The 27,981-nt window shown below is 50.5% G+C and overlaps 10 protein-coding genes across 10 annotated transcripts; 5 read left to right on the top strand and 5 right to left on the bottom strand.

Moving 5' to 3' along the window:
* Positions 1 to 197: 197 nt before the first annotated feature.
* On the top strand, positions 198 to 1,924 carry N7457_005040 (putative nonsense-mediated mRNA decay protein Upf3; the record flags this gene model as incomplete). The annotated part of the gene is made up of 2 exons (XM_057176085.1): positions 198 to 445; positions 511 to 1,924. The coding sequence occupies 2 exons, from the start codon at positions 198 to 200 to the stop codon at positions 1,922 to 1,924; spliced, it is 1,662 nt and encodes a 553-aa protein (XP_057033132.1).
* A 1,748-nt stretch (positions 1,925 to 3,672) lies between these two features.
* On the top strand, positions 3,673 to 6,093 carry N7457_005039 (Zn(II)2Cys6 transcription factor; the record flags this gene model as incomplete). The annotated part of the gene is made up of 4 exons (XM_057176084.1): positions 3,673 to 4,207; positions 4,260 to 4,465; positions 4,523 to 4,923; positions 4,971 to 6,093. 4 exons carry the CDS (start codon positions 3,673 to 3,675, stop codon positions 6,091 to 6,093), a joined length of 2,265 nt encoding a protein of 754 aa, XP_057033131.1.
* A 177-nt stretch (positions 6,094 to 6,270) lies between these two features.
* N7457_005038 (uncharacterized protein) lies at positions 6,271 to 6,925 on the bottom strand (the record flags this gene model as incomplete). The annotated part of the gene is made up of 3 exons (XM_057176083.1): positions 6,271 to 6,599; positions 6,674 to 6,736; positions 6,787 to 6,925. 3 exons carry the CDS (start codon positions 6,923 to 6,925, stop codon positions 6,271 to 6,273), a joined length of 531 nt encoding a protein of 176 aa, XP_057033130.1.
* A 1,058-nt stretch (positions 6,926 to 7,983) lies between these two features.
* N7457_005037 (FAD-dependent oxidoreductase) lies at positions 7,984 to 9,488 on the top strand (the record flags this gene model as incomplete). The annotated part of the gene is made up of 4 exons (XM_057176082.1): positions 7,984 to 8,388; positions 8,450 to 9,173; positions 9,230 to 9,308; positions 9,356 to 9,488. The coding sequence occupies 4 exons, from the start codon at positions 7,984 to 7,986 to the stop codon at positions 9,486 to 9,488; spliced, it is 1,341 nt and encodes a 446-aa protein (XP_057033129.1).
* Positions 9,489 to 10,167: 679 nt separating this feature from the next.
* On the bottom strand, positions 10,168 to 11,813 carry N7457_005036 (aldehyde dehydrogenase family protein; the record flags this gene model as incomplete). Its single annotated transcript, XM_057176081.1, has 4 exons — positions 10,168 to 10,324; positions 10,377 to 10,446; positions 10,505 to 11,706; positions 11,755 to 11,813. The coding sequence occupies 4 exons, from the start codon at positions 11,811 to 11,813 to the stop codon at positions 10,168 to 10,170; spliced, it is 1,488 nt and encodes a 495-aa protein (XP_057033128.1).
* Positions 11,814 to 12,860: 1,047 nt separating this feature from the next.
* Positions 12,861 to 14,845, bottom strand: N7457_005035 (acyclic terpene utilization AtuA family protein; the record flags this gene model as incomplete). The annotated part of the gene is made up of 3 exons (XM_057176080.1): positions 12,861 to 14,387; positions 14,442 to 14,764; positions 14,812 to 14,845. The coding sequence occupies 3 exons, from the start codon at positions 14,843 to 14,845 to the stop codon at positions 12,861 to 12,863; spliced, it is 1,884 nt and encodes a 627-aa protein (XP_057033127.1).
* Positions 14,846 to 15,446: 601 nt separating this feature from the next.
* N7457_005034 (MRX complex nuclease subunit) lies at positions 15,447 to 17,825 on the bottom strand (the record flags this gene model as incomplete). Its single annotated transcript, XM_057176079.1, has 2 exons — positions 15,447 to 17,758; positions 17,810 to 17,825. 2 exons carry the CDS (start codon positions 17,823 to 17,825, stop codon positions 15,447 to 15,449), a joined length of 2,328 nt encoding a protein of 775 aa, XP_057033126.1.
* Positions 17,826 to 18,404: 579 nt separating this feature from the next.
* N7457_005033 (F-box and WD domain protein) lies at positions 18,405 to 21,831 on the top strand (the record flags this gene model as incomplete). The annotated part of the gene is made up of 2 exons (XM_057176078.1): positions 18,405 to 18,750; positions 18,806 to 21,831. 2 exons carry the CDS (start codon positions 18,405 to 18,407, stop codon positions 21,829 to 21,831), a joined length of 3,372 nt encoding a protein of 1,123 aa, XP_057033125.1.
* A 363-nt stretch (positions 21,832 to 22,194) lies between these two features.
* On the top strand, positions 22,195 to 24,006 carry N7457_005032 (uncharacterized protein; the record flags this gene model as incomplete). The annotated part of the gene is made up of 4 exons (XM_057176077.1): positions 22,195 to 22,276; positions 22,325 to 22,933; positions 22,998 to 23,311; positions 23,368 to 24,006. The coding sequence occupies 4 exons, from the start codon at positions 22,195 to 22,197 to the stop codon at positions 24,004 to 24,006; spliced, it is 1,644 nt and encodes a 547-aa protein (XP_057033124.1).
* Positions 24,007 to 24,451: 445 nt separating this feature from the next.
* Positions 24,452 to 26,037, bottom strand: gel2 (1,3-beta-glucanosyltransferase gel2; the record flags this gene model as incomplete). Its single annotated transcript, XM_057176076.1, has 4 exons — positions 24,452 to 25,624; positions 25,673 to 25,772; positions 25,845 to 25,975; positions 26,029 to 26,037. The coding sequence occupies 4 exons, from the start codon at positions 26,035 to 26,037 to the stop codon at positions 24,452 to 24,454; spliced, it is 1,413 nt and encodes a 470-aa protein (XP_057033123.1).
* Positions 26,038 to 27,981: the final 1,944 nt, after the last annotated feature.

Here is a 27,981-nt window from a genome sequence, read left to right as displayed (position 1 = left end):
TCCTCGGATTTTGCCATCGTGTCGCAGTGGACTAGGCGGTGAATTCGCAAATCAGACCGCTTTCCAACGCAGATGTCTGGGGAGAGGACAACCTTCCAAGGTTGGATCGGGTAGGCTGACTTGTTTCGTCTCTTCCTGAGATCCTCGTGGTTTTTGCTTGATATTTCTCTCTCCCAAATTGGAAATTCAAGCTTATCATGACACAACCTGCCAAGACCACAGCCGGTTTGCTGCCCATTTCGGCAGCAGCTACACAGAAGTCGGGCTCTGGAGCGACCGCAAGAAAGGCACCCAAGCACCCCGCTCCACGTCTCAAACTTATCATTCGACGCTTGCCTCCCGGACTCACGCAAGCCGAGCTGGAGAGTGCTCTCGGAGATCCGTGGAAGGCTGGAGCAGGCAAGGTCGACTGGCTCCAATATAAGCCTGGTAAGGTGTCGAAAGAGTAGGATACGCCCTCTCCCAATATAGCACTATGTTGCTTTTGACTAACTAAACCATCTTGAATAGCCTCAACAAACCGTCTCGCCCCTCACGAGCATATATCCACGTTGTGTCCACCGATTGTGTCTCTTCGCTCTCAGAGACCGTGCGCCAGGCTTCTTTCCAAGATGCCCGTAACACTTTCCATGACCCCATCCTACTTGGACCTCCGTCACTGGAGTTTGCACCCTACGCTAAGACTCCCGGGAGCCGCTCGCGCAAGGATGCTCGTCAGGGCACGATTGATCAAGATTCAGACTTCATTGCTTTCTTGGAAAGCCTGACCCAGCCCATAACCAAGCCCGCTGCTGTGGATTCCGCGACGGATACCGATGACAAGAAAAAGGAAATTGTCATGACAACCCCGCTCGTGCAATTCATCAAAGACAAGAAAGCCAGCAAGTCAAAAGATAACGCCTCGTCGAAGTCCAAGCATAGTCGGTCGGAAAAGGAATCGAAGCAGGAGAAAGTGCAGGCGAAGAAAGTTCTACAGCGAGGTGATAAGGAGACCACCGTCAATTCTTCCGATAAGAAATCTAAAGGAGAAAAGCCGAGCAAGGACTCTGCAAAGGTCGCCAAACAAGGCAGCGCTTCCAATCCGAAGGGAGGCAAGTCAAGTACCAACGCTACAAAAGAAACGACCGCAGCTTCTGAGCGGAAAAGAGAGCGCGGGAATGTCGCAGTGACCACCAAAATTCTTCAGCGTGATCCTGGGCTATCCACATCTGGCGGGCGACGACGTGGCAAAGGTGGTTCGACCGATACTGCCTCCTCCAAGAACGAGAGCTCTCGAGACTCGCCTGTCTCTTCAGCCGATGCGCCAAAAAGAGAGGCACCCAGACAGCCCAAAAATGCATCATCTATAGCCAATTCTACAAAGCTCAAAGATGGCGACTCGTCCTCACGAGCCAATGCGGCACCTGTTCCAGTTACAAATCCGCCCGCGAAATCTACTAAAAGCGGCAAGGCAAAACCGCCATCCACTGCCAAACAAGCTTTCCTTAAACACGCCAACCCATCTCAGGGGGTGACTGAGGCACTCCTGGAGTCTGCATTCACCCCGTTCGGAGCAGTAACCAAGGTTGAGATCGATAAGAAGAAGGGATTTGGATATGTTGATTTCGCTGAACCGGAAGGACTTCGCAAGGCCATCGCTGCTAGCCCTGTTTCGGTGGCCCAAAGTCAAGTGGTGGTGTTGGAACGCAAAGAAAATCCCGGGGTTGAAAAGTCTCGCAAAGGTCGCGAGGCTTTCACTTCCAACAAGGCCAAGACAGTTCCCGAGGCTGCGGGAGGCGCTGCGGGAGCTGGGGCAGTTGACGGTACTACGGCAGGTAACACTGGCTCCTCGCGCGGATCTCGTGGAGGACGTGGGTCGCGGAATAAGGGACCCAAGGGAGGCGCTGGAGCTTCGGGGAAGACTGGAGGCGCCGAGGCGAAGTAGGAGCGCGCATGATTACCTAGTGCTCTAGCAATTCACGAGACATGATACCCAAAGGAATGATAGATGTTATCGATGACGATGAGGACAACGGGAAGGACTGAAAGTTAAAATCACTCATCCGAACAGTTCAAAGCAGATTTCATGAAACACACCCTGTTCTCTCCGTGGCAGCAGTCAAGCATAGGACTGAGGAACTCTACAACACGCATCGCGGTGGCCTGAGGCCTGAGCAAGTCAAATGAACCATTCTTGGAGTTACAAAGGACTGCATGGATCCCATGAATACGTAGCATAAGAAGCTATTACAGAGCAGAAGAGTAGTCAAATGAAATCAGGTTTTTCACTAATACAGTATGTATCTTTCCCTCACAGCGCTCCATACCCACAACCAAAGATGGAAGAGGACCTTTCAGACCTCCTCGACACCCACCAGGACCGACCGACCGAAGTCAGACATCGAGACCAGGTCAAGATCATCACCACTCCCTGGACCGGAACGCAGACACTGCAAGCAGCACGCGTAACAGTCGAGGCGGGAGTAAAAAGGTTTCACTTTAGGGCATCGAGGACATGTAGTCATCAGCAAGGGTGGAGATTCTGTGGCTCTTTTAAAGAGCTTAGAAAGGGGACGTCTACTCTAAAGTGATTCTTTGAACTGTGGAAATGGTTAGTGAGATGTCCAAGAAACAGCTGATCCCCTGAGGGAGTTTGAACTGTAGAGGGGGGATGAACATACGTAGAGTCGCTTGAAAAACAGAAGAAGGTCCGGGGGACTGGCCTTATTTATACCTTCTGCTGGCCACGCTAGCCGTAAGCGAGAATGTCGATGTTTGCTCTGTTTGTTTGTTCGTAGTCCCGTGGCGGGACCATGGACCAATCACCAGCTCTTCCATTCTTCATCGGTGGATCTCCCGAGTGGACCTCTCAGCAGAAATTTCAGTTCCCGTCGCGGCACTGGGCTGGTTCACTTCTCCTTACGTGACAATTTGCTGTTTTGATGTGTCAAGCTTCCATTTCGGTTTTGGTTTGGGTTTAATTCGGCAAGCCGACTTGCCGGTTTTCACTCGTATATGTACATACTCCGTTCATATGTATATTGCACAAGTCGATTTGGCCGCATAGTCTGCGGCCTTCGAAGAAGCTCGAGCGGGTATTAGTCAGCGAAAAGGTTCATTTTTTACAACCTGACTTTCCGATGTATAATCTTTAGATATTGTAGGTATTGCTGTACCAGTGCATCGTAGTGTGCACCAAGTCGTCGTCAAGGACAACATAGATAAATAACCTGTGGAAGATTCAATTGATCTCAAGAAAATCGTCATTGAGCATATACCCTGGGTTTTACAATGTTTTCCTATTCGATTGAGGCTTGTAACTTGTCATCATGATTGGCGCTAGTCTAGGACATAAATATGTTACATATATATATATCTCTCTCACAGTTGATATCCTCTGTCTTCCCACCACGGTATGTTGTGTATGATGGCCGATATCTCGACGTTTGCCTATGGTTGCAGATTAATCTTTATGCTTTTTCTCCCATGTGTCTCAAAATGTAGTTTAGGGTCCATGTTTGAACTGTTGTATACACCGGACTATATCACCGTGATAGACACATACATGTATACATATGTGTATGTAGATTGCACAGAAGACACCATTGGAATACATATGTAGTAATTGTAACGTCATCAAATGTTAATTTCGCTCCATGTTGTATACCTCACGTGTAAAAGACTACAAAGTACATGCGCAGTGAACAATTAAAGGTTCCCCCGGAGCCTCGGACAGGGTCTCTTCCGAAATATCGGGCCGCGCACCCGCTTTCTCTTATCGCTTATCGCCTATCGCCTTTGTGCGGGGATCTCTCTCAGGCCCTCTCCGTAGACTCCTCAAGCATGGCACGCCCAAAGGTCCATCCAGCAAATAGGCTACGAGCTAGTACTGCATGCACTGCCTGTCGTGCATCTAAAAAGCGCTGCAGTGGCTACTTCCCATGCACCAATTGTATCCACAAAGGACGTGGCCGCTTGTGCACCCCGTTCAAATCCTTATCAGATGCCAGCCTCCGCAACCGCCCCGTTCCTGTGTTCCGATCCGCAGTTGAGGCACCCCAGACATCGAGCGGATCAGCAGTTGACATACAAAGACGCCTGAGATCACAGTCCCAGGACACTGTTCCCCATGACCGTGGGCCCGGCGCGTTAGGAGCGGGATCACATTCGCCTGAAGCTACACATCGGACGCATCCGCGCATGCTCCGTAACCTGCAAGGAGAAAGAGGTACGAAGCCCTGTGGCCTCCAATCACATGACTGTATTGACTCTATCCGCAGTATATGTTGGGAAAGCCGCCTCCCTGTCATTTCTGCAATTGCTTCGAGATACAGTGACTCAACATATTGGACCCTCACAGTTCTCCCATAATGTGGGAAGTGAGGATATGCTAGAGTCAGAGACCCATCATGATTCGCTGAACTTCTCCGAAGAAGGTTGTAGCGCTGACGAGAAGGGTCGTTTCATCCAGCATTATGACGTAGCGGTAGGGCAAATGCCGACCATGATTTATCCGCTGAGCAGACTGCTGATTACATGCAAGACGAGAGGCTTTCTCAATTTAGGCTGCCAAAATGATACTCCCTCCGCATGGCCAATCCCAGAAGAGCCAAGTTCTAACCAGGAAAAAACGAGGGCGGCTATTATAGACCTCATGATTGCCATTGGGGCACAGTCATCCACCAACGATTCTAACACACTTCGAATAGAGCGGTTCTACTTTGCTCGTGGCCAACGTAGAGCCTTTTCCAACATGCTGGAAGATCCCAGTCTGGATCTAGTGCGAACCTTTCTACTCATGTCATTTTATATGCTAGGGGCATGTCGTCGAAACACGGCTTTCATGTACCTGGGAGTGGCTTCACGAGCAGCAGTGGCGCTTGGGCTCCACGCAGATTCTTCAGGATCAACGAGTCAGGATGAGGGTAATGTTCATAGTCAACGGTAAAAAAATTCCACGGATTTTATTTGAGCTAGCTGATTCCCAACAGATCACAACTGTGGATGAGCCTATGTGTGCTAGATCTGCTCGTCAGTTCAATTCTTGGACGACCTTCTGCTATATCGCCTTTATTACCCGAGAATCGACGAGAACCTAGTTGGATAGGAATAGCGCCGACGGATTCTGGCTTGATGGCTTCATACTATCTGTCATTGATACTAGACGAGATCCTAAGCCGTCTTTATAGCGGGAAAGCTGCGTCCGCAGAGACAGCAGAGCTGCTGTTACGGAGGCTCAATAGCTGGAGTGGATGTCTGCCTCAAACTCTGAGAACTCCAATTTCAGAACAGAAAGATCGGAACACCATCCAGAGACATACGATCGGAAACATGCATGTTGCATGTTCATATCATTTTGCAGTGATCCTAGTCACCCGTCCTTTTCTCATCTCAGCTCTCAGCGTCCGGCTTGCTAAGTTGCAGCAGAGCCTTTCGACGGTTGAATCCGGTGAAGAACTCGAGGAAGACCCAGCTCACTCTCGGCTTGCAGCTGCATGCATTGATTCAGCTGTGTACATGCTGCAGACGTGTATGGAAGTCCAGCAATCTAGGTTGCTTCTTCGAAATATGTGTTTACTCAAGTTTGTGGTTGCGAATACCCTCTCAATGGCTCGAATATTAACATTAACCAGAGCATTTATCTTTGCCGCAGCTCTTGTACTCGGATTCTCTATGTTCTCCAACCGCGAAGTGAACTCCGAGGTCGATGATGCATTCCGCGGTGCCCTTTCCATTTTGCGCATGCTGGCATTGCAGTCTGCCCAGGCAGCCCACTATCTAGAAATCACCACAATGCTTGAGGCTGCCATAAACCAGCAGCGCCAGCGTCTCGCAACTCAGGCTCGACGGCGACGGAGTCAATATGTGAGTCGGATCTTTAGCTTAAACAGCAACTCGGCAACAGCGCCGATACAATTTGAAGAGGACGAGGAAGTAAGCAATGAGACACCGGCTCTAGGGCCGGGTATCCCATCATGCTTGTTGTTACATCCCGACGACGGCTCAGCTGCCGTCACGCCACCCATGATCGATGGTACTTTATTTGACTGGGAAGGCATGGACTTGCCATTATGGGATAGTTTCCCATTTCTCACCGAGCCAAGTACCATGTGATGATCTGCGATTTCCCCTTATTCTTGAATTGCTGAGCATGAGCGCGGGTACAGATAACTACAAGTATACAATAACTACCTACATACATATCAAGACTTTGACATCCCATGGTCAAGGACACATGATACTCAATCGGACCGGGTGTGTGACCATGGAGAGCTGCAATGTCGTATATTTTTAGATAGACGACCTCACTGTTGGAATTAAGAAGCCCGGGGGATAAAGGTTCGAAGTATCCCAGTAGAGCTGGTAGATATCGCCAACGTCTGTCTCCTTCAGACGGAAGGAATCGCTCAAGAGCCCACCCGGCTCTTGCCACATGAGATATTGGCCATAAAAGAGAAACTGATCTACTGCTGCATCACCAGGAGTCTCGACTTCGTTCCCAGTAAATCCCACCGGTAGCACCTTGCCCGACTTGGGGCGGATGTAAAATAACGTGTCCTCGTCGAAGGTGTAATCCTTGTTTGTCGCCGTTGCGAATATTCGGGAGTTGTTGAAGACGACTAAATTATTAAAACATGGACTTCAAAGATGGAAATACATATGGGATGTCTTCTCAAAGAAAAGACCATCTTACATGTCACGTCGGTCGTTACCGATCCCGACACCCACTGAGAAGAGTCGCCGGCATAGGCGAGTCCTGCGCATTGTGTCAGACAAGCGGTATGAAGACTGCCAATTATATGATACCATCGGAATAAAACACGTTGATCGGCTCAGACATGACCCCGTAGGCAAGAAGGGAGAACGATCCGGTCGGATAGCGTTTCTGCAGGGAGGAGGTCGCCCAGGCCTGCGAAACTAAAGCCAAGAGGCAGTTGACTTTCATGATTCCAACAAAACCAGAGGAGATTCACTGGGAACTCAAAAAAGGAGATCGAACAAGAGCGTCAGCTGGACAGTTATATCCTGTCAGACACGTTCCACCGACGTTAGATCGGGGGGTTGACGTGGTCAGATGCACGACCCTCAAGCACCAGCGAGCATTGGATTTAGAGGCGTGTTTCAGAACTCAAGAGAAAATCTAATACTCCATGCAATAAACCTTGAAAGTCCATTGAATCCCCACCATGGCCAATCCAGTCTTCTCAGGACCAAGGGCGACCCTGGGATTCTCCTGGTAGGGTTGTCGAAGCGATTGGGTAGCAGTGGCAGTCCCAAGTGCCGGAGACAGGAATTGGCATCGTTTTCCTTAAATGCACTGTAACCCCTCTGGTTTGGCCCTCTTGGTCCCTTTGGCAATAGGATGTTCAAGGATATTCCCTGGATATACGGAGTAGCCGAGTAGGTACTCCGTACTTTGGGGATTACTGCACGTAAGCTATGTAGTTGCCTCAGAGCTGGTGCCTGGGGCGCCAATCAGTGACCTAAAGAAGTATCGAAGTATAGGAGTCCAGGAGTCCAAAAGTATACAAGTATAGGAGGATAGAAGGATACCTAGCTAGGAGAGTCGGAGTATAGAGATAGAGAGCATTACCGAAATGCAGCGAGAAAGTCGAAGAAACAGCCTTGAAGATATCATTGATTGTTCCTCTACACACTACATATAGGTATGTACATACTAGGCACTCTAATGATAATCCCGTAGAATGAGTTGGTCGCCGTCCTTCGTTGAGTTGGGCCTTGGACTCCCCCCACACACACTCTCAAGATACCCTTCATCCCATCCATCTCATTCGAAAGGAGATAAATGTCCGGAGAACGATGGCAACAGGAAGCAGCTGGACGCGGATCCGATGATAAGCGGTGCACGGCCCGGTGGTGCATTACCCGCCAAGTGACTTGTATAGAAAGACATATATAAAGGAGAATGATATTTATATGAGAACACAGGTTCCTATTCACATCTCTGTACTATCTGAAGCTTTATCGATCTAAACATACATCATGTCGGGCTGGAGGAGTCTTAACGTGGGCGTCATTGGCGGCGGTATTGGAGGCATGTCCGCCGCAATTGCTCTACGTCGCGCAGGGCACACGGTGACCATCTACGAGAAATCGGATTTCGCAGGTGAAGTTGGTGCCTCGGTCTCGTGTGCTGCCAACGGAACCCGCTGGCTACACGAGTGGAACGTGGATATCGCTAAAGGTGACCCTGTCATTCTGAAAAAGCTTATCAATCGTGACTGGAAGACAGGCGAACCTGTCAGTGTGTATGATCTTGACGATTATGAGAAGCGCTGGGGATACGTGTATAACATGTTTCATCGCCAGTATATGCATACCATGCTGAATGATGCGGCGTTGGGCGAGGGCGAAGGGATCCCTGTCACACTGAAAGTGAATCATCGGGTATGTTTGTGTCTTTGTCTAGACAGGAGTATACCCTGTGCTAATATTGCCTGGTAACCAGTGTCGCGACATAGATTTGACAACGAGCACGATTGTTTTTGAGAACGGCCAAGTGGTCTGTCATGATCTGATCATCGGGGCTGATGGAATCGGTTCGGCCGTTCGAAGCACCATCGGAATCAAACCGGCAAAGCGACCTTCCGACCAGAGCTGCTTGCACACAAACGTGAAAACCGAAGATGCTGTCAGGCTCGGCCTGGTCAACTACTCCGACGATAGCGCACTGGAGTATTGGGGTGGCCAGGAAGGTAAATGGGACAAGATTGTTCTGTCGCCCTGTAATGGCGGCAAACTCCTGTCATACTACTGCTTTTTCCCACGGGAACAAGGCGACTATTCCACACAGGCATGGGGGGCCGATGATCGTCCCGTCGAGGAACTCCTCAACCCATACCCGGAACTGGATCGGCAAGTGTTTAACCACCTGAAGATTGGGACTGAGATCAAGCCCTGGCGTCTTTGGGTCCATGACCCGTATCCGTACATCCAACGGGGTAGCACCTGCCTCCTAGGAGATGCTGCACACCCAATGATGCCCCATCAAAGCCAAGGAGCCTGCATGGCCATCGAAGATGCGGCAGCCCTTGGAATTCTATTTGACAAACGTTATTTCGCTGGAGATATCGCGCAGGCGCTCGCGGTTTACGAGGAGGTGCGCTTGCCTCGTGTCACAAGAGTTCAAGCAGCAGCAGCCAAAGCAGCTTATAACATCAATGAGCGGATTGGTGAGTGACCCTGGTCTGGGTCATATTGTGCGAAGTGTTTGCTGATCCGCAGATAGGGTTCTCCGTCAACAAAGATATCCCCACATATAAAGTCGAAGACGCGAAAAAGGTTCTTACTGTAGAGGAGATGAATGCGTGAGTCCAACAGATCTCTATCGTGAAGAAGTACTAATCGCAAGTAGCTATGACCTGTACGAAGACATCAACGAGAAACTTGCAGCAAAGCGCGGGTCAACTTATACCGACCAGTTTCTGTGTGGACTGCCCATCGGACTTGAGTTGCCGAATGGAATCACGGTCGGAGCGAGCGCCTAATGTATATCAAGTGCTTTCCAAAGAGGGATGGATTCATTGGGGACATAGTGCTGTTTAGCTTGGCTTGTATGGATCAAATTGGCTGTGTGTCGAGCTAGTCTGTAGGAATTGTAAATACGTGTATATCAACATTCAGATGTTTTGATGGAATGCCGAGCCCAGTAATGGTTTGTCTGTACATTTCATGAAAAGAATAAGAAAAGAATTCTTCAGCTGTGGGCTCTTGGCTTTGCGGAGGGTTTCGGTAGGTGATGCCCCGAGCGGGATGCCTTGACCCGGTGAGATTATGCACCGAAGCCCGATCTACAGGAACATTTACGGTATCATTGGACGGGAGATAGAGACTGGTGTCCCGAGTTCCTGCGGGCTGTTGAGAAGCTACTTCATATATGTTCGGAGTATGTTGTTAGAATCCAAACAAAAGTGGGCCTCAATGGCCCATCAAACGACTATGAGACTCGCCTACGCTGTACATCGCAGATATGCCGCACATCCGTGTAGATATGAAGATACGAAATCTGCTCCTTACAATGTACCGAGTAATAGAAGCAGTTGACAGGAAGTGGAGCCTTCAATTTATATATACAAAAACGAAACTGTGCAGTCATGTATCATCAGCTCATTGCCTTGAACTTTCCAACTATTTTGTTATGGTTATTTTCTCCGTTATTTTTTCTCTTTAAAACAGAGCATCACCTAGGCGGTAGTGCACCGTCTTAATCTGGGTGTAGTTATCGAGCGCGTAAGAGCCGAGCTCGCGACCAATGCCGGACTCCTTGAAGCCACCGAAGGGGGCCTGGTAAGAGATCATGTTGTAGTTGTTGACCCAGACGGTACTGCAAAACAGTTAGCTTTGGAATGGCAGAGAATCATCGAAATTAAACATACCCAGCCTTGAGAGCGTTGGAAACGCGGATGGCAGTGTTGACGTTCTTGGTGTGAACACCAGCAGCGAGACCTAAGGGACAATTAGCATGATCGTTCATAGTTTCAAGATTGACATGAACAATACATACCGTAGCTGCTGTTGTTGGCAATGCGAATGGCATCGGCCTCATCCTTGAACTTGGTGACGGCAATGACGGGGCCGAAGATCTCCTCCTGGGCGATCTTCATGTCGGTAGTGACGTCAGTGAAGACGGTGGGCTGAATGAAGTAGCCCTCAGTACCGTGACGCTCACCACCCAGGGCGACAGTAGCACCCTCCTTCTTGCCGTGGTTGATGTACTCCATGATGCGATCGAATTGGAGCTGCGAAACTTGGGGACCCTGGAAGGTGTCACCCTCGAAGGGGTTACCGAGCTTGTTCTGAGCGGCACGCTCCTTGAAGCGAGCGACAAACTTATCGTGGATGCTCTCCTGAACCAGCAGGCGAGAGCCAGCGCAGCAGCACTGGCCGTGGTTGAAGAAGATACCGAAGTTAGCCCATGAGATAGCGTTGTCAATATCAGCATCCTCGAAGACGATGTTAGGGGACTTGCCACCCAGCTCGAGGGTGACCTTCTTTAAGTTGGACTTGGCGGCGGCCTGCAGAATCATACGGCCAACAAGGGTAGAACCAGTGAAGGCGACCTTGTCAATATCCATATGGCTAGAGATAGCGGCACCAGCCACACGACCGAAGCCGGAGATAATGTTAATAACACCGGGAGGGAAGCCAGCCTCGACAATCAGCTTAGCGGCATAGAGACCAGACAGAGGAGTCTGTTCGGCGGTCTTAATGATCACAGTGTTTCCAGCAGCGACGGCGGGGCCGATCTTCCAGGCCCACATCAGAAGGGGGAAGTTCCAGGGAATGATCTGACCGCAGACACCGATGGGCTCGTGGCGGGTGTAGGAGAGGGTCTCGGAGTTGGTATCAATGGTCTGACCAGTGATCTTATCAGCCCAACCACCGTAGTAGCGCAGACAGCCAGCGGCATTGGCGACATCAACCTTGGCCATAGTGATAGCCTTGCCGTTGTCGAGGGACTCAATGGAAGCCAGAGTCTCCATATCACGCTCGAAGAGGTCGGCCAGCTTGGTGAGCATACGGCCACGCTCCGAAGGGGTCACCTTCTTCCAGGCACCCTCGAAGGCCTCACGGGCAGCCTTGACAGCGATATCAACATCCTTCTCGGAAGCCTCGTAGACCGAGGTGATGACCTTCTCGTCGGTGGGGTTCAAAGTCTCGAAGGTCTTGCCGTCGACACCCTTGACGAACTCGTTGTTGATGAACCTGGAACTCGATTAGCCATGAGATCATCCGCGGGGTCAAATTACATACAAGCCGAGAGGCTGTTCGTAGGTGACATTGGGAGTCTTGATAGTAGTTGAAAGAGACATGATGAGGTGACACGGGGTATCACAGATAGATGCAAGAAGAAGAAAGAGGGGGAATATCCAAGTTTTTATAGCGTGTACCTACGAGGTCCTTCCGGCACAACTTGCTTTCCACGGTTCTTGATGCGGGGGTCACCGGTGTATGGTCATGTATCGTACGGTATCCTAAACGAGGTACCCCGTACATCGCCAAGTGACGGGCACATCGTACGGGAGGGAGGTACCTAGGTACCTTTACCTGCGGAGTACATGTATGTGATATACCTACCTGTACACATGCCTCGACGCTGCAACTTTCTACGGAGTATAATATCCCTCGGTTCCCTTGCTCGTGGGAGAGAGGCTTACATTCCCCCTCTCTTGGGATCCTTTGCTCGACGGAGTAGGTCCGTACCTAGGTATCGACCTGGAAGGTCTTGGCGCTGACCATCAACGTGTTCTCAAGGCCCTCTCGGGTCAACGCCGAGTTGATCATCCATGATACAACGTATACTCCCAAGTCCAAGTCCGTACCTCTTTGGGGCCGTTTGGAATTTTCCCTAAAGTAGGGACTGCGCATACATTGCCCTGGTTGGATTCGGACCAAGGGGTGAGCAGGCAGTGGGCTAGATGTGATCATCGTGATGTGTACTCCGTACACGGGCTAATATCCCCCCGGTGACAGTGATACCCCAGCGGGTGGGTCAATAAATGATTGGTAATGTATGCGGGATGTGGTATAGTCAAAAGGAAAAGGGAGTCTTGAACTCGAGAGAAAGCAGACTGAGCTTCTCTCTTGTCAGCAACTATTCAGCTTCCTGCAAGCGAAGGGGAACTGCTACAGGAGAGATGCATCTGGAGTAGAAATCAGATGACTTTCCCGAGGCAAATTGCATCTTATGTACGGAATAGATAGATAAGGTCTGGTCTCCTCAAAGTCACTGGAAATAAACGGCAATGGAGAGATAGAACAAAGAGTGGGACTACTTCGGACGCTTTGCAATATCACCTAGGTAATTGATACATAGATATGATTCGGATTATACACTAATGTCATAGGGAGACCCTCTGCTAGAGCTTCCCGCGGGTTAAGAACCGCACGGGAAGATCGACATGTCGCGCCCGCAGGTATTCTGCCACATTCTTTCCTAGGAAATCGACGGTGGTGGTCACCCCAACCCCACGATCCAGGAGATTGCGGAACAGGAAATGCACGGCATGGAGGCTAGGCAATTCGAAGCGCTCAATTGCTAGTTGGGGATTCTCGCGGCCTTCATCCCCCAACAGTTCTTGCACTGTGTCGACAGACAACAAGACCCGCAGCCATTGGTACTCATCGCGGTGACGCACCCAGAACCCGCAATTAGCATCCGCCCCCTTATCACCAGAGCGTGCGTGAACGATCCAGCCAAGTGGGCCACGAGTCGTCGGTCCAAAGTCATGGACAAGATCGACGGGTTCGTCGGTCTGGGTAATAGGCTGGGACGGTTGGCGTGCTGGGTATGTCTTGGTATTGGGTGGAGGCGAAATATCAAGAGTTTGTGTGGACGCTGTCGGCTTCCAAGGCATGTGCACCCGATGCTGGACTGCGGACTGCGGCAGCAAGCTAACATAGTACTCGAAGATGGCACGTGGGAACCCCTGGCGCATATCCAAGTGGAAGGTAGCGCCGGGATAGCCCTGCATGATATTATCAGTGATAGGTTTGAGGAAACGCGTCGGCGCAAGGTCCTCCGCACGGCGTGCCTGCACGACGATACGCAGCGGCACAGTGGCGCGATTCTGATTGGTTGGGTCAGACAGACAAGATCCCAGTAGGTCGAACTTGAGGGATGTGTATTTGTCTGAATAGGGTGACAACAACTGGCGGATCTGTCCCTCCAGCATGCGTGCTTTGGCTTCGATATCCAGACCGGTCAAGAACCACCATGCCTCGGCCTGGAACCCACCTCGCGCAGTGATACCGATTTTGGTTGTGGGCGGAGGAGGAGCAAACCGGACCCCGTGAACAGCGACGCGGTTGATGCCGCGCTGCGAAAAATGGATACCATCGAGTACCGCAGTAACGTCGGAGTTGTAATACAAGGGACCTTGGATTTCATAGAGCAGCTGGGATGTACAAGTATCGACGGTCACTGCACCACCAGTGGCGTGTGCCTGCTTCGTGATCACCACATCGCCTTCTGTAGATATCTCGGCGATGGGATATCCAATATCGGCCCAGCCGCCTCCATCTGCATGCTCTAGGGCCTTGAAGCCTGTGAAGTTTCCACCGCAAACGTAATTGCTACACTCGATGAGATGACCTGCCACAAAAGCATTGGCTAACTTGTTAAGTTCATCACGCTGCCAGCCATGGTACCAGTACGCAGCCCCGATGACCGGTGAAGCATCTGAGACACGCCCACACAGTACAATATCAGCACCGTCTCCAAATGCGGCTGCGATACCGAGACCACCGAGATAGCACTGGGCATAGATGGGCTCGAAGGACCAGTCCGCCAATCGCTCGCCTGTATAGATGTTGCGAAACTCGGACCCAGCATCCAACCCCTTCTGAATAGTAGATAGCACTTCATCTCCGGAAACCCATGCTATCTTTAAATATAAGTCAGCAGTTTTGGATATACTTTAGGCAAAGTGTGGGCCGACCTTCAAGTCTAGCTTCTTTGCCTCCACCATACGGGACACCACTTTGTATAGACCTTTTGTATCTGTCACCCCAGCATTCACCGCAAGCTTGATACCATACTTAGCCAAGTCATCAAGAGCTGGTTCAAGTGCTTCCAGAAAGGAGGGCTCGTAGGCAGGGGCTGTCGCTTGGGAAATTGCTTGGTCCACGCGTCGACCCGCGGCGGTGGCCATGTTGAACTCGCTCATGAAATCAGCAATGATCACATCGATAGGATCAGACGGGTAGTGATGCGCAAAACTGGCGATAGCATGGCGACGGTCTGACGCAGAGCCCGAGGCACCTAAAAGGTCAGTTAAGGAACATTGTGCATGCAATAAAAGAACCAACCTGCAATTCGAATAGGCCGGCCCTTGTATGTCATTACGTTGTAATTAGCGCTGTCTTGTATATAGGATTCAGAAGCACGATCGTACTTTCAAGAAAAGAAGGGAAAAAAAGACAAAGAAAAAGAAAAAGAGAGGTAACCATCGCACCGCATGCGGTTCATGGCCGAGGTGGTTGTATCCCTCGGTTGCCCAGAATGCGGGGTTGACAGAACGACTAGTAGCTTCCGGTCTTTATGATACAGTGCCTAACGAGGTCGCATTGCTGAAAAGGTGATGGCTCAAGGCCTTATTGGGAGTCTGATTTCATCTGGGAGGAGAGCTGAATATTGCCTGCGGAGTACGGAGTACGGAGTAGATGCGGTATAAACCCATTGCCGTCTTGGGACTAGCGTATTCGGGGTCTATCAACTCGAAAGTCACGATTTTGACGACACCGGAGCATTGGCGATGTTACCATGTCGCGTATACCTCGGAGCCTACTTGGATTAATCCCCGTCACACGATGTTTACTTCACTGATAATCTGATCTTTGAGCATCATATCTGAAGGTATCTTTGGAAGACAGCAACGCTAATGTTAATCCCCGGGCTACCAGTAACTCCACGCATAAACAGCTAAGAAAGAATAATGGGCATATCATCTGCGCCTTGGGTTGGTATTCGGCATTGCTTCAAAGGCATCATCGTCATCGTCATCGTCATCAATACCATCGCTGATAACACTCATGTTACGGGTGGAGCGGCTGGGTCGGGATGACTGAGAGATGCTGGCCTGTGAAGCAGGGAAGTGGAGCGTAGACTGAGTTGGCTTACCTCGCGCAGGGGCGCGCCAAGAAGCGGTCCCACCAAAAGTGACCGAGGGTGGAACTGGTGAGGCAGCAGTTCGCCCACCTCGGCGCTGGGTCGCAGGTGCGATAGGAGCAGCTTTTCTCGACTTCGCCGTAACGGTAGACCGGGGCTGCTTGACAAATAATGCCTGTGAATCGTCGTCGTCGGAAATGACATTGGTTCCAGCATCATCTTCGTCATCATCCAACATAATCACATCTGGCTCCTCGTCTGAGATTGCTTGCTTCTTGCGATTTCTTGTAGACTTCTTTTCTGGAATAACTTTGGGGTTGGTGGTTCGCGCACTAGCCGCGGCGCCTCGTCCGCGACCTCTACCACGACCTCGAGTAGAGGCCGTGGCACGACTGCGAGCAGGCACCGTGCCGTCTTCTCCAGCTTCTTCCTCTGCTGGATCTCCGCCTTCATTGTCAGAATGAATTAGTGCACCGGGCTGGTCTTCCCATGCGCCATCAAACTCCGAATCCCAACCGTCCGGCTTAGGCTTGAAGCGTTTCTTTCCGCCCGTTCGCTTTTTCACGCCCTTCGAGAACATATTTTCCATTTGACCACGATATTTCTCCATGGCAGTAACCAGCGAGCTTTGTTCACTCTCCTCGTCATCCATTTCGTCATCGTCACGGTCCAAGGCCAACAAATGTTTGACCTGGCTCTCAAGGGATTCGTTGACAAACATTTCCATTGCGTGCTTATCATCCTTGTCAATGAATTGAGCAACAGCGTCTCCGAAGGAGTTCTGAGGCAGAATGCTTAGTGACTGTGATGAGAGGAACTCGCGCACGAGCTGTTCGACTTTCACAGTGTCAAGGGACGATAGGTGAGAAATGGCTGCTTCATCAACAGATATGTCACCCTTGCGTGAGGTGGATGTAATCTTCTTCTTCCGATAGAATTGCACCACATCGTTCACATTAGCAACCTTTCCCACAAAGCGGTTCGAGAATCGCTGTGGGTTTTCACAATCATAGCTACCTCCTTCAGGCGTGGAAGTCTCCACGCGCAGGCGTACCAGAGGAAGCGGGGGCTTGGGTGTACCGTCCTCGTACTCATCGTCGCCGTCAGCTTGCATCTCTAGCCATTCCGCATTGGCTTCTTCGATCAGTTCTTCGACAATGGACATGAGGAGTCGGGTGAGTTCTGTCCGGTTATTCTCTTTGCGCGCAAGCTTTTGGGCTCCTTTTTCTTCAGATAGTACGATTTCGCGCATCACGAATGGCCGCACTGTCTTCAATCGGATGGGTTCATTCTTGAATTCTCGGCCGGTAACACTCAGGATGGACACCTGCTTTGGAACGGCCTCACCGGGTACTAAGGACGTTGCAACAGACGATCCTGGTTGCATGACGTGGAATTTGGTCTCTGGGTTGAGCTTAGGATCAATCAGGCATTCATGCTCATGGCCCCAGATGACCATATCGAGAAATTCAGGAAGGAAATTCTCCGGCAAATAGCTAGTTTCTGTATGGGCATGATGGTTCTGATGCACAGACATCAAATTGAACCAATCGCCTTTCTGGACAGACGGTTGGAAGAATTTGACCTTGCCATCCCGGAAGGTCCTAAACAGCCGCTCATCTCGAACATTACTCATACCGTAGAGCGCGAGTTTTGTCCGACCTTTCTGCAGCAACACAGGCTTGATTTGAATGTTGTCTGACTCCGGCGTCCGGCCATAGTAGTTGAGCAGGCCAGACACCTGCAACAGATCTAGTGCGGCAAGATGACCCTCTCCCGATGGATCGTCGTGGTTTCCGTGAATTGAGAAGATTGGAATCGCCACATTCATATCCAAGTCCTCGTAGTTGACATGATTGAATGCCCCCTGGAAGTTCTCACTGGCATCGCTGAGCATTTCCAATTCACACGGCTTGTCCCCGAGACAATTCATGCGAATCGATCGCATGACCTGATACATGGACTTTCGTGACGGTTTGTTCTCGTGAAACAAGTCTCCTGCTAGTAGGACCATATCGACATCTCGTTCCTTGGCCAGGCACATTATCTCGTGAAAGCTCTTCCAGCTGTCATCGCCGCGGATAGGATCTCGTTCGTTGTAACCGACATGGTTATCGGTGGAAATGAGAATGCGGATAGTTTCTGCCTCTAGAATACTATCAGTGAGTTGATCAAGAAACGCGATACCGAAGTTCTTACCATTTGCTCGCGGCATCTTGGTTGGCCAAGTTCACGTAGATCTTTCCAGTGCTGGGCGTTTCTGCGGGGTATCGAGGCTGGTGAGATGCCAGAAAAGATATGTGAACAGATACTGTATATCAATACACCATGCCGAAAGCATACACCCAAGTTCGCAGCAGTCATACGAAGACACTTGGTGACACTCGTTCATTAGTTTCCATCGCGTCGTCACGTGCCGAACGCGCTCCGGGCAAAGGCCATTTGGCAATTAAGCTCGTTTTGGGAGAATTGGTGGAAATAATCAGGGTTGGAAAAGAAAGATTCGTTGCACCTGAAGTGAAGACTCGAAATCTTCTTTCAAGAAGAAAACAGGAACAACAGCGTAATATGGCCGCTATAATCGAACTTGCAGAGCCGCATCTGTTTGATAGTTCAATGTGCGGGATGGCCACTACGCCTCGCCTTCGGCATCTTGGCTCTCCGTTTCTTCTTCTCTTCCACATCGCTTCACTCTCGTACAATCACCTCCCATCCAACATTTATTGACTCGACTGACCCAGGCTTATTCGCTGGCTCAGTCGCTATTCCCTCGTCTTACCGTCAGAATCTTTTTATGCAACCAGAGCCAACTGCCGTGCCTCAACATACACCCCCCGTTGACTCATCCCCAATCGATACCAGTTCCACCCAGCATGGACTTGACCTCGATGACGCTCAAGTCTCTGATTTTCTTTTGTTTGAGGAAATCAGAGACTCTGCAGACGTCCCGAGCATGTCAACACAAAATGAAAATAACCTGTCCTTGAACAAGCTCAAGAGTCACCCCGCCCCACCCTCGGCCGATCGAGTGAGCAAGTATGAGAAAACTCGAACTTTTCCTGAACAAGAAACAGATGCCGGTTTCCGTGTACTGGCTTTAAGTGGAAAATCGCATGTGTCTCTTGAGACATGCCCAAATGGTGAGTATTCTTTTTGCGCCGCGACACAGTCCTTCCTGACAACCGAAATCTCCAGAGGTGCTCACCCATATCCTATCGCATTTACCACCACAGACCTTGTCTGCTATGACATTGGTGTCCCGTCGATTCCATTCCCTGGTCACCACCCCCCATGCTTGGAGAATCGCCTTCTCGCGATTCTTCCCTGGACCACATGCTGTCGAGGATGGTCGGCGTTCCACTACCCACGAGGCAGACCTGCAGTCGGACAGGCGATTCTTTGCGAGACTCACCGCGCTGGCATCCTGGCGCAGTGAATACATCTTGCGCACTCGATTGATGCGGTCGTTAGCCCGGGGCAAACCGGCACAATTCGAGCCCTCCAAGAAACATGGAACTGTGCGCGCAGCGAGTGTTCGTCATGGCAGTGCGGTAGCTACGTATACATCACAACTTCTATTCCCGGTCAGCCACATTCATGGCACGTTTAATCCTGGCAAGCATCCTCTCTTCATCCACGGTGCTGCAGAACAGGGTATTGCATCTGCCAGTGACCCGTCGACCGTGAAAGTTGGGACTTGGGGTATTTCTGATCACCAGATGTTCCGTCACTTTGCCGATCTGTTCCCCGGGGAAGCCCAACACGGCCTCGGATCAGGTGATATGGTCGGCGTATCCAATGTAATGGATATCAGTCAACCTTATGGTATGGTCTACGGCGAGGGCTGCCCTCAAGGGCGCAGCTACTTTATCGCAAGGACGGAACAGCGCGGTCGCTTTTTGGGAGCTTCGGATTTAGGTTCTCAGCCATTATTCGGTATTCCCGCCGTGAACATGATCACGCATGCTGTCTGCTCGGTCTGGATCGCCAAGTCCTCTCATGTCCTCAAGATGACTCAAGGACTTGTGGGCATGCTTTCGGGCTCGTCTTCAGGCGTGTTAACTGCGTACTCTATTGGTTCTCATCCGACTTATGATCGGCGATATGAGCCGGGCCAAGTGACTGCCAAGTGGGTTCTCTGTCCTGGTGTTCCTATTATTGGCATTGCTGTCGATGATCTATATTCACCCACGCGTCAGTCAAGAAAGCGTATCTGGGCGGTTGCTCTCAATGCGCTAGGAGAAATCTTCTACCTTACTGATCTTCCTCGATCCCCTGAGATTCCGGTATCAGCCAAACTCAACCCCGAACAGCTTGATGAGCTGGCTTGGAAAACTGGTAGGAGTGTGCATTGGGCTATGGTCGAGATGAGCAGACGTGTGGCACGCACAGACCCGTTCAACCGTGAATCGGTTGATGGCAGCTACAGTCCACGGTCCTCGTCGGATTCCATGGGCCTCAATGAGCATCAGGTTGCCGTCGAAACGAAGGAGATCGAGAAGTTCATGTCGTTTAAACCAAAACACTTCCGCAAGACCTGTGAAAGCTGGGATATGCAGCGCGATCTGAAAGTGGACTTTGCTGGCGATGATGGGCGTGGGGCAGGCGAGTCGGTCATTATCATCGCCCGCGGCTCGGGCGAAGATTCAAGGGCATCGGTCCGCCGGTTCATGCGCACCGCATGTGAATCTGGTTCCAAGCCGTCAACTACACCAGAGCCGTTCATGAGTGCCATGGAAGCCCCACCGTCACTATTCGGCGGCCCAGTCAATATGCCAACGCCCAAAATCACCGGCAATCTTCTCCCTTCACAAGCCTCCGACGCATTAGGTTCAGCTTCAATTAAATGTGGATGGTGTCTATCAGAGTTTGTTTTTGGTGATCGCAAACCTTCGGAGGTGACCACCAATGCATTGGATGAATCCTCCTTCGCAACTGTCACAGCTGACGAGGATCCTCTTTTGGCCATGTCTAGCAGTTCTCGTTCGTCTGCAACAGCTTCCCCAATGCTACCTCATATGGATCAACCGCAGTCGGCTTTGGAAGTTCCTGGGCAGCGAGCTCGATATCTAACCGTGGGAAGCAACACGGGTATGGTGTTCGTTTGGGACATCCGAGCCCCAGCAGCGAGATCTTCGGATGTCATTAATACCATACTCCCACTGCGTACTATCCAAACCGACTCGCCCCAGGTGTCTTGCCTAGCAATCACGTCTCTGTACCTTGTCCATGGCGGTAATGATGGTCTCGTTCAGGCTTGGGATCCGCTAGCGTCATCTACCAAGCCGATTCGCACAATCAATTCCCGGTTTTCGACTCGGGCTCGTCGTCGGCTTGTGCAGGCAGAGGCATCCATCCTGGGGGTCGGTAATAATTACTACGCTACAGGCGCCATCTGCCTTGATACAGACCCAACGGTACTGCGTGGAATGGTTTCCCTCGGCACACATTTACGATATTGGTCTTACAGTTCTTCCGAGGCTGATCAGTACAAGCCTAGCAAGCGCCGCCTTCGCCGCTTGATGCGCGGCGACAACGGAATACCTGAGGGTCAACGCTTCAACAACAGTGGCCGGGGTGAAGTCGAGGATTTTATTGAAGACGAGCGCATAGACATGGAGCGCCAGATCATTGCCGATGAGAAAGAACGAACACACTTGAGCAAGCGTTTCGGTGTTGATCTTCTAGGTCCAGATATCGACGACGAACAACTTCTAGCATATGCGCAACTCCTGAGCGAGGAAGCCTATTCTGGTGATGTGGCAAAACCGAGCAACAGCGCAGCGATCTCCAGCTCAGCTACAAGTGCTTCATTCGATACTGTTGGTCCCAGTTTCTTTGGCCCTGGCGAGGTTTCATCCTCTTCGTCTCCCTATCAAGGTCCAGCAGACAATGACGACGACGAACTTGCCGAGGCAATCCGGCTTAGCCTGCTTGATGAGCAAGGCACTGCTTCGCCATTTGACCTCACGCCGTCTATCCCTATCAAGTATGCCAAGAGATTGCATCGACCTCGCCAGTCATCTCCTGGATCTGAGGAGGCTGAGAGCAGTAGACAACAGGAGATGGATGATCTAGAGTTCGCAATCCAATTGAGCTTGGTCGAGGGCAAGCGTCGTGATGATGGCGAGGAAGATTGGGAGGAGTTCCCAGCTCTCGCATCAGGCTCAATATCTGCCTCGCCGTCAGGTAAGGGCAAAGGCAAGGCGAGGGCGGTCTAAAGCCATTTCTTTGGATTTTAGATTTTGATGTGTTTTCATTTCACTTCTCTTTTGTGTGCTTGGATTGATCTATTCTGTTTCTACCTTCGGGGCTTAACTTAGAGCATTAGTCTGCCTTGAAACATTTCTTCATTCCTGATGATCACTGTCGGTGCAGACTCTACCTTCTGGGGTCTTCCGTTACATTGCCATGAGCCTTTTTGCTCTCGTCCCATACATGATACTATTCCAATATAAGCGCCCACATGTTCTTCTGTAAATGGCCACCTCCCCGCCCGATATTAGGAGACGACGACAATCTTGCGTCATGGATCCGATGCTGAACTTGACTTCAGTCCCGAATAACTTCACTGTTCTACAATCATGCGACACACACAGGTCCCTTCAGTTGATGTCTGGGAGTTTCTCTTCGAAAGACCAGAGAAACCCTTCCCAGACGACCACGGTACGTTTGCTTCGCGGTGTAAAGCTGCCCCCCTAATCCGGGATACAGTCATCTTCAAGTCACCTCCCTCGGAAGTCCGGACCTACGACGACCTACGCTCCCAAGCCTTCAGTTTTGGTACGAATCTCAAAACCAAATGGGGATGGCAAAAAGGCGATGTTATGTTGTTCTTTGCGCCTAATCACATTGATGTCCCCGCGTTGTATTGGGGTTGCCAATGGGCTGGAGGCATAGTCTCACCCGCCAATCCAACATATACGATTGATGAGTTAAAATATCAGCTCGATGATAGTGGAGCGAAAGCACTGGTTGTGCACGCACCGCTCTTACACACTGCAGCTGCAGCTGCAAAGCGTGTCGGCCTTCCTGTCGCTAAGATCTTGGTTGTGGGCGACGACTCCCCAACAGCAGGGCTGCAGCATGTCGAGTCTATGCTAGCGAACGGAGAGAGCGAAGTTACACGCCCAAAGATAAACGCAGTCACGGATTCGGCTTTCCTAGTATACTCTTCGGGGACTACTGGACGGCCTAAGGGGGCGATTCTCACTCACATCAATATTGTGGCTTCGCTCCTCTTGCTACAAACCATCGAAGCCTATCACATGGATTGCAAAAAAGATCGGATCCTTGCACTGTTACCCACATATCATATTTTTGGTAGGTCGGCTTTGACTACTCCGTACTAATCTTCTCACTTGGAGCCTAACCAGCCTATCTGTAGGTATGACATGTCTCGTGCATCTTCCCGTTTTGATGGGAATCCACACGACCATCATGGAGAAATTTTCCGTGAAGTCCTTCTTGAGCAACATACAGAATGAATCAATTACTCATGTGTATGTTGCTCCGCCTGTGGTTGTGTATCTCGCCCAAGACCAAGCAATGACGCGTGAACGATTGACATCATTGAGGATGGTTACTTCAGGCGGTGCACCGTTAGCACCAGATCTGATACGTGCTGTGTACGATCGTCTGAGGATTCCTGTCCGCCAGGGATTCGGATTGACAGAGTCGACAGGCGTCTCCCATATCCAGGTACTTCTCGGGATCCCTTCGGCAATTCCGCAATCTAGCTAATTCCTCTCCAATAGAGATGGGATCAATGGGATCATGTAATGGGATCAAACGGCCCCCCACTCCCCGAAACCGAAGTGAAATTCATCGACCAGCAAGGCAACCGAATCAAGGAAGGTGAAGGCGAACTTTGTCTACGAGGACCAGCTATTTTCCCTGGCTATCACAACAACGACAAAGCCACTGCCCAGTCCTTCACAGCCGATGGATGGTTCAAGAGCGGTGATCTCGGCTTTCAAGATGTGGAGGGTAATCTGTTTATCACAGATCGTCTTAAGGACCTTATCAAATTCAAGGGCTTCCAAATTCCTCCGGCAGAGATAGAGGGAATCTTACATCAACACCCGCTTGTTCGTGATGTTGCCGTGATCGGAATCTTTGTCAAAAGAATTGCGTCCGAGGTACCGGCTGGCTACGTTGTTTTCGAGGACACGAGCAAAACAACGGAAGAAATCGCAGAGGAATTAATGGCCTACATGAATAAAAACTTGGCTCCCCACAAGAGACTTCGAGGTGGGATCATCCCAATCAACGAGATTCCCAGGAGTCCTTCTGGTAAGGTCCTGAAACGGGTCTTGAGAGTTCGGGCTGAAGGAGTTGATAAAGGGAAAGCCCTAGGCGCCTCGGTCTACGATGATCGTCCTTCCAGGCTGTGATACTCACGGAGTGATATATCAAGAATAGTCGAGTGGCAGGTACTTTAGCGGGAGCAAAAGAAATTACTTCCTTGCCGTGATGTTTTATCATGTGTCGAGAATCCCAGTCGGCCAAAAAGCCCACACATGCAGTGACCTTGGATCTTTCGAGCAATCTCAACATTATGTCTATTTGCCCTGTTTCCAATTTACATGCGATGTTCCCTACTAGGGTGATTGAACGTCAGGGACGCATTGAAAGTGTGAAATGAATGAAAACCGCGCATAGTTCCAAAAGTTGAATCATGTGCAAATTAAAGACTGGATCACAAGAAAGTCGGGCACAAGAGAAGAAATGAACAACCCGAGAAGAAAAGGAGATCTTGAGGCTGAATACCAACCTCTTAGTTATCTCATCCCGGACTCTAGAACCCAGAAAAAGGATAGACATAACCCATCAAGGCAATCATAGAAGAGATGCAAGCAACATAAAGAAAACTCCCATACCACCAAGGGCGACTGAAGGGATGCCGTTAGGGGAGGCCGCGTTGGTGGAAGTTGAATCATCAGAGCTGGAATCGGACGCGCTGGATCCAGAGGAAGAAGGGGTGTTGACACCGTTCTTCACCTCGAACTTGATACCCTTGATCTCCTTGCCAGTGTGGTCGTACACCTTCTGGGGGATGGTAGTGGAAGAAACAGAGACAAATTTGCCAGACGGGGCATCAGGCAGGCCGTTCTTAATATAGTCCGAGACTTTCGAGGGCACGTCGGGTAAATCCCAGGCGTTATAGAAGGACTTCCGGCGGATAAGCGAGGTGCTGCACTGCTGAGCCTTCACATTGGTTTGCGTGAGATTGCTCGACATGATGCGCTCGATGTCTAGCTTGCTAAGTTGCTTTTGGAAGTTGTCATAGTCGACAAGAGTAGTCACGGTGTCAGAATTGTTGACTTTGACCAGACCGTAATCATTGTCCTCCTGGGTCCACTCGTAAACAAGACCACCGGAGAAGGCCTGGGTCATCTCGACGCCATAGAGGGCCTGAACTTCGGTGAAGATGCGGGGCCTGACTTCATTGCAGCCGTACTCCGAGAAGAAAACGGGGATGGTAGCGTTGGTGAAATCCTCGGTCAGAACATCAAAGCCGCTGGACTTGTAGGAGGAGTCGCCACACCAAGAGTAAGAGTTGAGACCGAAGAAATCGGCGCGGGAAGAGGTCGAGTTCTTGAGATCACATTCAAAGTAGTGGATAGTGTCCATCAGGATGTTACGGATATCGGCAGCGGAGTATCCAACGGGAATAGCACGATCGCAGTTCTTGGCGATGTAATCCTTCATATCACGAACGATGGCGCGAACGTACTTGGGAGCCAAGTAGTGAGCCTCCTCGTTGATGACCTCGTTTCCAGCGAAGAAACCCAGCAGGTTATCGTAGTTCTTGAAACCCTCGATAACGCCGAACACCTGCTTATAGTAGATGGCGCTGTAGGTGGTCCAGGGAGCAGCACGGTCCAGATAGCCACCCTGCAGGGGGTTGCTAACATCGAGGATCATGTAGATACCGGCGGCATTGAAGATTGATGCGCACTCATCATGGTTGAGGGAGGGCTCTAGATTGTACACACGGATCGTGTTGATCTATAAAATAAGCCACTGCAGAGTAAAGAAGAGAGGATAGACACCTACACCTAGGCGCTGCATGAGGGCAGCATCACGCAGGCAGATATCAGGATCGCTCAGAGGATCCAGCTTCGAGGTGAAACCCGACGAGCCACCAGGCTGATAACTATTATGACAGTCAGCCACAACCGCGGGATCGAGGTGGGAGTGGAGCGAGGAATGCAGGAATGCGCCTTACTCAACACCGATGATCTGGAAACGATCCTTGGTCTTCGAATCGACAAAGTCCTTGCCGCTGACTTCGAGTGGGGTGAGTGCCGCCGCGGTGCTGGCGAGAGCGCACACGGAGGCAAAGAGACGAGCGTAAGACTGAACGGGTCAGTTTTGGTATAAGAGAGTGAAGATAGTCCCTAGGTACATACCGCGAGCATTGTGAAATTCAAATATAGTGAAACAGGCAAAGTAGTGACAGGAGGTGAGAGATGAGGTGCAAGACGACGTTGATAACGAGAGACAGCGCAATGCGCGAAAAGGGAAGGAACGACTGGACCCAAAAACGGCTCCGAAAGAAAGACGAAGGGAAAAAAAGGAATTAAACACAGAGGATGGCGTACGGAGTATTTAAAATATAAAGACAATCTGATCAGCGGTCTCAATTTAGTGGGGAACGAGTGTCGCTGGACAAATAGGGGGTCTTGGACACGGTCTTAGAGCGTTTTGAGGGGGAGGTTGCATACTTCGACCCATTCCCCGTTTCATCATTTAGTATGTGCCTAATAGTCCCTAGAGGGCAATTTCGCTCTCATGAAATCAACTTGGAACAGCCAGCTCCCTTTCGCTTGTTCTTCCTCTCTCCCCAATTCCTCAACCTGCAAACGCACTTGGACCTGCCAAGCCCCGGCCAAGCCAGTCCAACGAATCCCCGTCCCCAAGATTATTACACCACGAAATTACGGCTAACTGCTAAAATCCTAAATTGGGTCAGGGGTCTGGGAGATTTTCTGACCAATTTGTCCGAGTACGGAGTCGATATTATGGTGGCTCGGAAGATGAACTATAATAGACCTATGTATATCTACAGGTCCCTACTCTGTCCAGAGTCCACGGGCTCTTTGCACGTCAAATTAGGGCTTCGGAAATTTTGGCCTTGTATTTCAGGTGTCAAGGTCAGCCACCGACCCGATTGGGAAACTCTTCACTATAGGTACCTACCATCCAGGACGGACAAATATTTGCTCCGTAAATGTTGGCATGCTGCCTTTTCCCCCTCCTCTTCTGCGTTATGTGTTGACGGCCAACCCTACCTGATTAGCTTCGTCTTAATTTAGAAGTCTTGGAACCAAGTGCGACTTACCTTGGCAACAGTTCGGAGCTCAGCGAAGGCAGAGGCCGCTTGAGGTGGCCAATCCTCACCGAGAATGCACCACATGCGCTCTATCTTCCTTGGCTCGGGGAATTTGGAAGTCGACACGAAGTTCACATTCAGTTGCAATCCAGGCATATTGGTCCTAATTCGTTCATTCCGATCTCATCCGTCCCAGTCCTAGATTCGTGGAAATGTATACATACATCTTTGTCCTCCATGGACGCTTTCCATACCGTCATGTTCTTCGCCTTCCCATTTGCCTTTCGATCCAAGCCGCTAGCAGCTGAATCTGAGCACTCACGCTTGGCCTCATTATTCTTTGACTGCTTCGCCACCCCCCCTCCGTTTTTTTTACTCTGATCTTGGCTTGGCCGTAGTCGCCTATTCTATTCACTTGGTTTCTTTTTCTATTTCCTGTTATTACAGCCTACATGCCGTCTTCCAAGGTTCCCCTGTGGCAGCGTCGACATGGCTCTTTGCTACATACTTGCAAATGCAGCAAACACTCTTGGCTTGGCTCTGTCACCGACTCATTGAAGCCTAAAATACTGGAATCCGAACCAGTCACATGGATTCAAAGATGACAAGACAGAGAACAAGACTCGATTTCTTATCTAGAAATTGGCGGTGGGTCTATCTCATCTACCCTCGAGCACAGAGCCGAAGTCACTTAAACCTGGGCAGAACTGGACGTCATTATCTCACGAAGACTGCCCTCAGTGAGGCATACACACAGCAACAAGGGGTCTATCGTGGCCTATATCAAGGCACCTTTCAACTTACACAGCTACTACAAACTGGGATGGGTTCAAATCGAAGCCGAGTTGATGCACGCAACAGGCCAAAAGTCGATACTAAAAAGGGGTCCGATCGATGACTCTATCAAATCATACGCACGTTCTATTTACCCGTGCCAAGCGATAACTACTCAATGACGAGACCATCTGGACTCACAATCATGTTGGATAACCACGAGAAGTATGCACAAAGCCCTTGTTTGCATGTCTGT

This window comes from Penicillium paradoxum (assembly GCF_028828445.1).
Source record: "Penicillium paradoxum strain IBT 22861 chromosome Unknown utg000004l_segment0_segment0, whole genome shotgun sequence".
NCBI classification, from domain to species: Eukaryota; Fungi; Ascomycota; class Eurotiomycetes; order Eurotiales; family Aspergillaceae; genus Penicillium; species Penicillium paradoxum.
Note: the sequence above shows the minus strand (reverse complement) of the source record. Positions and strands in the feature narration are given on the sequence as shown.